The following is a 7908-nucleotide window of genomic DNA, read 5'->3' as shown; positions in this document are numbered from 1 at the left end:
TCGTGTGTCAGCAAAAACCCCCCCCCCCCCCCCCCCCAGGAAAAACAAGTAGGATATAGCGTCTTCAACATGCTCAAACATCATGCAAATGTGAGCAGAAGAGGCAAGAAAAGGGGATTTACATATTACCATCAAGTGTACCTGCAAACTGCTTGTCACCGTTTCCTCGACTACCGAACCTGGTGACGATTTTCCCGTTCGGCTGGAAGATGAAGACACAGCATGCTTTATTGTCCACTACAATGATGTGTCCGTTACGATCCACAGAAACACCTTTAGGGCCCATGAGCTTTCCAGACCCAATTTTGGCCTAAAAGGGAAAACACAAAACAGGAAAATATGTTGGCATGAAAGAAATAAGGTAGTACAGTTCAAAGATTGTATTACAGGCACACAGCGGGACGGAGAGACATTTTTGTCATCAAAAGTTTCCCAGAGGGAAGTTGTTTTTTTATCAGCTCCTATTGTGTATGTCATTTTTTTTTCTTCAGCTGAAGATAGAGTGCTTGCTGTATGTCCTTTCTAGAGTGAAGAACCTGCCACCTCAGCAACTGAGTCCAAATATACAACTCATGAGAAACACAATCATCAGATCTGCATGTCTTGATAAACTACAGCATCTGCCAGAAACCATCACAAATGGCTGTACAGCCAGCACTAGTGTACCAGCGGGACAGGCAGACAGCCATAAAGGACTTCTGCCTCCTATTGCATACTATTTCCTAGTCCAACAACCGCCTGGTTATGGATGGGGAAACATGCCTTTAGCCTTGCCTGCTACATCAAAGCAGTCAGGGCTCGCCCTTGGAGCGTCAGAGCTGGGTGGGATGTAGGCTATGATGTCCTGTGAGACACCATGCAGCTTCTGAGTGCTCTTGGAAAGAATTTGAACAGAGCTAAAGCTCAAGCTCATGTCTCTATCTTCCACCAGATCCACGTGAGATTGCTTCACTTGCTGCTTAGACGCCTGAAGTGTCAGCTGAAACCTGCAAAGGAGATAGGATCGTGCTGCCAAACAGCAAAGAAAGTAATATTTGAAACACTAAACAAATGAAAGCTTCTTCCTGTCTTAGGTAAATACAATTATTTCCATCATTTAAAATAGGCCTTGTGACTACCGAAAACATCTGCCAGCATGTCAGCAACAGTAGGGGAACTGTATACACTATTCCATATTCTATCAATGGAAAAACTTTTAGTGGAGACGAGGTGGAACTCACACACAGTGAATTATTTGGAAATGCTAGAGAGTTGTCAAAATACATCAGAAAATGTTAGAAGCATTCTTTAGCAGGATCAAAATGAAGGGGATCTAAAAAGCAGATCTAATTAACAGCATCCCATCCAGCCCAGAGCAAGCAGAAATTAAGGCAAAGACTTCAAAGAACTCCTGAGCTACCTGGGCATATACCCAGGAAGATTCGAGGATCACCTCATAACCCATTTCAAATTTTTCACCATTATGCTCTTTTTTCAGACAGAGATTCCAGAAACTGGCTTAATCTACATTAAATCTGTTGAGTTTTGACCTTTCATTTAAAAAAAGGTTACAAAAATACCACCTAATTGTTTGGGGGTTTTGTTGTTGGAATGCAGCAACTTGCTTTCTGGGTTTGGTTGCTTTTTTTTTTTTTTTTTTTTTAAAAATGATGGACAGATTTAGAAGCAGTTACCCAGTTGGTTCCAAAAGTCTGGTCTGCTGCCAGCTTCCTTTACTGTGCCGGATAGGCAATCCACCAAACAGACTGTGTTGAAATTACAGATCCCAGAACTTTCAGATCCTGTAGTAATTTGTGAGAGACACATCCTACAAACTGAGGTCCATCTCTTTGGTGGAGAACATAATTTCCTGTTTTCATCGGAATTTAAGTGAAATAGATACTAAGATACTAGTCTTTATGAAACGAGCGTTTTTCACCTCACTGCCTTTGCAGGGTGGGACAGATCACCACCTAGAACAAGCAATGCTTCCAACTGCTCTGCCCCCCTCCCTTCGCTCCTGCAAGTGGTGAGGAGTAGCTGAAGCTCTGTTGTCTACAACTAATATCAAGGTGGGACAGATTACAGGGCATGGAGAAGATGCATTACCTAACTCATTTCTTTCAGTTCCCTAATGTTTTCAAAGCAAACAAGCATGTTAGTACCTAAAGGAGCTCAAGTACCCTTAGTAAGATCCATGCTCCTATTCCACAACACATTCTCATGGGTGGGGTTGCAGGTAAAAATATGAGCCATCCTAAAATAAAGCCATCTAGGTTCCCTGAGGCTGTCTGCTACAAAGTCACCAGTATCACTACACAACCTCTTTCAGTTCAAATAACGAAAACTCCAGGGAGTAAATCTTGCAGCTTCAAGACTGTACTTAGCCAACATGCAATGATCACGTGTCTGTTTTATGTTCAGATACATATGCTCTTTGAAATTGCTAAATATTTAGGCAAAACACACCTAATTAAATCATGCTAAAATATCCCGAGGGAAAACAACTAAAATGACTTTGTGTTCACCGGGGAAAGATATGAGCAGACCTACAAAATGTATTCAGGTTTGCATAACAACAAACGGCAAAAACATAAACCAAATGCAAATCAGTAGATTTATTTCCTTTGGGGTGATTAAGTCATATTCCCTTCTTTCCTCTAGGATGCCCGTGTGCTTGTCTGCTTGTGCATTGCACCACCTCCTTACCATCTTTCCAGGATTGCTATGGAAAGATGACTCAGACTCATGAGTACAGTGTCTTCCTGCCCATAGAAATACATACGAAAAAAAATCAGGAATAAATCATGTACTACATTAATGGGCACTCAGAGCTGAGAAGAGTAATAAAAATCACTACTCTTGGGCCAGGATTTAAAATATAATTTGCAGGCAGCAATAAATTATGCCCTGCTAGAGTTTGCAGGGCTTTTTACTAAAAATCTCTGTTTCCAGTTTAGATCAAAATATGTTGATGACACATTACTGAGTCTGGCTGAACATATGCTTTGTATATTTTTATTTCAGAAGGTTTCTTGGAATTATAGGTTTGATTATTTAGAACAGAACATTATGAAACCCAGTCACTCTTGTTAAGTGTATGAATGGAAGTATTTTCAGACTTTTCTGCCATTAGAAATGAATAAAGTATAATGAATCATCTGAAACCTTAATACAAATAATGTGTTTAATTGAATTCAGTCAAGGACATTATGCCCATTATTTTATAGGCTCTTATGAATTTAGACTGGTCTTCAAATATGTGTTTATAAAGTCACCCTACCCAAATGGAAAATATTCTACTGTGGGATATTCCTAGAGGTAAAAAAATCAGCTAGCCCATATAAAAATTTATAAAGGCTTTTCCACTGTAGAAGTTGGTGTGTTAGAGCTCCAAGTTTAACTCCATCAATCTTGTTGCTCTCTGAAAGGTTCACAATTGTCAGGAATTAATTTACAGACCTTCAACATACCTTCTTTTCCTGTTTGAGAACTTCCCTAATACGGAGATACAGCTTTGTCACATGCTGCATTGTCGCACAATAAACGTATTTATCATTCATGTGACTGTCTTAATTCAACTGTGACCACTTAACCACACTTCACAGAACTATTCCTATCTGAACATGCAACCGGTTTCAAGCAGCTCCCTTCTTAATTCTTCTAACAAGACAAGAAAAAAAATAAAAGTCTGACAGATAAAATGTTTCCTTTCATCTTTTCCCACTCATCTACACTTGATTTTAACTTGACTTGCAGCCCCGTTTGGCTGACAACAACCTTCCTTAGATACAGCCCTTCAAGACTAGAAAGTAATTCTCTCCACAGAGGACCAAGAATTGTTCTCTCGGCTCTGTTCTCTAGTTCCTTCACTAGGTTTGAACACCACCACTGGCGCAGAAGCTGGTACCGTTGCTTCAGCATGCGTTCTCCCCTTAGCCTAGCAATATTTCTTCTCTAACAGTTTTCTTAAGCAATTTCAGAGTAATTTACAGAGGAAGACAGCACTGTTATCTGCCTTTTATAGATGAGAAAAATAAAGCAGTGGGAAGTGAAATGGAAGATCACTAGTTGCCTGTGAGACCCACAGCATAGCCAGAAACAGAAGCCCCAATTTCTGAGACCCTATCTGAGGCTTTATTGTTCACAGGATAATACAATCTTTCATTTTAGGAGACTCGTGTTTCGGTGTAACCTTACATTAGAATTTGTCCACCTCTGCACTACTCAAGTTTTACAGCCTGAGGAAAATGGAGCTCTGTCTCTGTCGCTACCAGCGACTGAGGAAGGTGATGCTTTTCTCCATGGCAGTGGAGGTTGCTGGGGTGAGTCAACCCAGTGCTGTAATCAGGGAGACGCCTGGGCCTGGCTCCAGGGGAAATTTGCCTTCTGGCCCACACGACTATTCAAATGCCACTAAGGGAGAGTAAATGTAAGTAAATACAGAACAAAGGGGACAACACCAAAAATAGTTAGATTAAGTTCTAAACAGTCCCCTGATAATGCTCAGTTAACAACTAGCAGACCACCTGCATCAGAGATCATATACGATGACTTGCAGGCACAGTCATTTAAAGGGAAACACCATTAGCCCTTTATCTATCTCTCTGTGTATCTTAGCAAGCATTGCTCAATCTAATCTGACAAAGCCCCTGCAAGAATTACCATTGCCAGCACACAAGAAATTACAAGGCTTTGCCCAGATTCCCACAGGCTAGATCTGTTATATCCGTGTCCTGTGCTTCAGCTGTATGATTATGCCTGCCCTCCATATATAAAATGCTCCTACAAACATGTATATTTTTCTGTCATAAATATAGCCTGTTGTATTCAATGTAAAAATAGTATTTTATACCATTGATGTTTCATCTCTCATTTAATCGGTCTATTCACACGAACTATAAAGTCCGATGTGTTAACTTGTATTAACCACACAAACATTGCCAACTTTACATAGCTCTTGCAGTCCAACAAAAACATTGACTAAAAACAAAGCTAGGCTCTACGTCAGAGGAACTACCTTAGTAATTATTTTTTTTCAATACCTGTCTCTCTGCTGGTAGTGTATAGCACATAGGGTCCTGGCTCCTGCAGAGCCATGGCTTTTTCCTCCAGAGCTGGCACCATCCGAAGTGCTGGATTTACAGCATGTCTTGAGAAGGAAGGAAAAAGAGCCCTCCATGCTCTGTGTCCAGATCAAGCCAGTACACGTTAAAGATGTTAATAATTATTTAAAACACACTTAGGTTACTCAGAGTATTTGAATTCTTAAATAAATTACATCTTTCTTTGGTTTTGTTTTGGTGTCTTCATTTCATCCAAGGACTTCAGCCAAAACCAAGGTTTTCCTGTGTAGCTGTACATTTTCAAAACTACTTGACAAGACTCTCAAATGCAAGTAATTTATATTTTTTTAACACTTGCATTGCATATTAGTGTTGCTTTATTTTAGCTTCAAGTCTATAGACAGGACCTGGATGCTTTTAAAAGCATACACGTCTGTTTCCCAGATGGAGGTCATTGAGGATTATGCAAGCATAATTGCCTATTTGCTATAGCATTGTCCTTTTGCAAAGACTACCCAAAGGAAGCCATGTCTTAGTACATGTGTGAGCAGCTCAGGACCTGAACTTTTTGGTCCTGAGGCTGCCAGAAAATTATCCAAACAGGCAGTTTCTCTCCAATGCAGGGCTCTAGAACTAAGTAACTACGGTAGAAATTTCCCTGCAGGTGCTTTATCTCACTGAAGAGTGCATACTGCTAACCTCTGCTATAGGTGGCTACTTCTAGCATGCATTGCCAGACTTGGTAACATGCATTCAGATAACAACACCAAATGGAGACAACCTTTCATTCTCTCTGGAATTGCACCTGAACCCAAACAAAATAAATATTGCAGCTTGGCAAGCATCAGTGTAGTGTAGTAGTTGCCTTCTTATTTTGTTCCTGTTAAAGGGATCAGAGTTGCTATATAAATAAGAGGTGCACTTTCTCAGAACTTCTGATTTCTGAAACCTAAGACATTATTACTGCCTTTCACCAGTTCACATCGCCCCACCTAAAACATTCCTGTCTATGCTGTAGCACTGGAACAATATCCTGGGCTGCCCCTCCTTGCATTTATTACCAACAGGATCATACGTGAATTATACATGTGATTTGCTGATACATATGGAATAAATAGATGAAGTCATCAGTCTGCTACCTTATTTTTTTCTCCATATGTCATTGAAGAGCCTCGTGGCCTCCTCATAAGGTTTTATGTCTGTCTGTCTGTGTGTATATACATTTATGCACACATCTTTTTGTATAATCAAGAATACCAATGGTATGAAGGTTGCTGAGCTAGTCCGACTAGACTTGATTACATTAACTATCCTCGACTATACGGAAAGGCACCCAAGCACCTAGTATGTAGAACTGGAACATGGAACATATTGTCTCTATTTGGTATAACATTAACATCACAGCTGTGACCTCTTCCTATTAATTATACAACGTGGCTGTGTCATGGGTTTCCACATCACAACAATGGAATTTGGACTAAGTTACAACCAAACCATGTCGTTTCTTGACAAAAAAAAAACATTACTTTGCATTCCTTTGTAAGATGGAGAAAGCTCAGGAGAGTTCACGTGGTAACTCGTACCTTAAATTTTCCGTCTGATGAGAATATGCTAACCCATTTGTTATCATAATCTGCAATAATGATGTCACCACTGGGATGCACAGCCACTCCTGTTGGCCGCTGCAACTGGCCGGGAGACCTTCCTCGTATGCCAAAACGGCTTTTGAACTGACCATCATTGGAAAATATCTGTAACAGAAAACACTCATTTTAAAATTAAGTCTGCATAATAACATCATCTGTTTCTTGGAGCTTAGATTTTAGCAAGTCACTAATGAATACTGCAGTCGGGCAGAGAGTTAGGAACACGAAGCACTTTTTCACGGTCCATATTTGAAAGTGATATGCTGAATTTAAGGAGGGGCTTCCACCTGGACCCTAATTTCAAAATAAAGAAGTTCTCTGCACTTACATTGCACTGTTTCTTCAGTGATCTCAAAGTACTTTACAAACATTAGTGAATTAAGCTTCACAATGTCCCTCTCAGCTGGAAGAAATTGGTATTATTCCCATAATAGAAATGACAAAACTGAGGCACTGAGTGACTTGGCCACAGTCAAACACTAAATCTGCAGAAAAGATAGGAATAGAAGCTAAAAGAGAATTTCAAAATTTAATTACATGACTCAGGGATAACTACTAGGCCATTTCCTGAGAGATGTTTTAGCCACACAAATTTCAGTCCACTGGTTGTCTCCCCAAGCCAGGTGATTAGACACTGAAGTTCCTCTGAAGTGGCTGCAAATTCCCACGTGTGAGGGTGCTGATGAATATTTGACTCTGTCTCTTTGAAAAGGCCTGGAAACGAGTTCTTACTGCATGTGGCTTGCTGGTTCTCACATACTGAAGAACAAGCCACACACTGCTGCCTTGTTCATTGCTACCACATGGGCAGCCTGAAGAGTGATGACAAATTGTTAATGGTACAAAAAGATACATGGCAAGCAAAAGAAAAAACACAGCTTGATTTTCACAGAGGTTACAGAAGCCAAGAAATCATGGGTGTCAGGGGTGCTACCAAAGAAAAGATTTGATCACGATATCAGAAAGAAAAGTCAATTAAGTAGACTAAAAGCCATTTGAAAATGACATTTACATGTTTATTTTTTTATTTGTATTTGCTTAAGAAACGGTGTTTGTGGCACCTTGCCCTAGATTTGTATTTGGAAATACGGAGTGATAAATTTACAATGTAAAATGATATTTACAAAAAGGCATTTTTCGAGATTATTTTACCACTTGTTTACTTCATTCATTACCAAATATCATAACAAAGGGAAATAAACTCTGATATACATATT

At 39.8% G+C, this 7908-nt stretch overlaps 1 protein-coding gene across 2 annotated transcripts in view; it reads right to left on the bottom strand.

The window, feature by feature from the left end:
- Positions 1 to 7908, bottom strand: part of TRIM2 (tripartite motif containing 2) — a 43002-nt gene that overhangs the window by 6096 nt on the left and 28998 nt on the right. The window contains exons 8-9 of one of the 2 annotated variants that reach the window (XM_009893689.1): positions 6629 to 6796; positions 130 to 310 (exon numbers count right to left, since the gene is read on the bottom strand). In XM_009893689.1, coding sequence (XP_009891991.1) covers positions 130 to 310; positions 6629 to 6796 — 349 coding nt within the window. The remainder of the gene's footprint in view (positions 1 to 129; positions 311 to 6628; positions 6797 to 7908) is intronic. The other variant, XM_009893690.1, reaches the window with a different exon arrangement.

This window comes from Charadrius vociferus, unplaced genomic scaffold (genome assembly GCF_000708025.1).
Source record: "Charadrius vociferus isolate BGI_N301 unplaced genomic scaffold, ASM70802v2 scaffold59, whole genome shotgun sequence".
Lineage (NCBI taxonomy): Eukaryota > Metazoa > Chordata > Aves > Charadriiformes > Charadriidae > Charadrius > Charadrius vociferus.
This window is presented reverse-complemented; position numbering and strand designations above follow the sequence as displayed.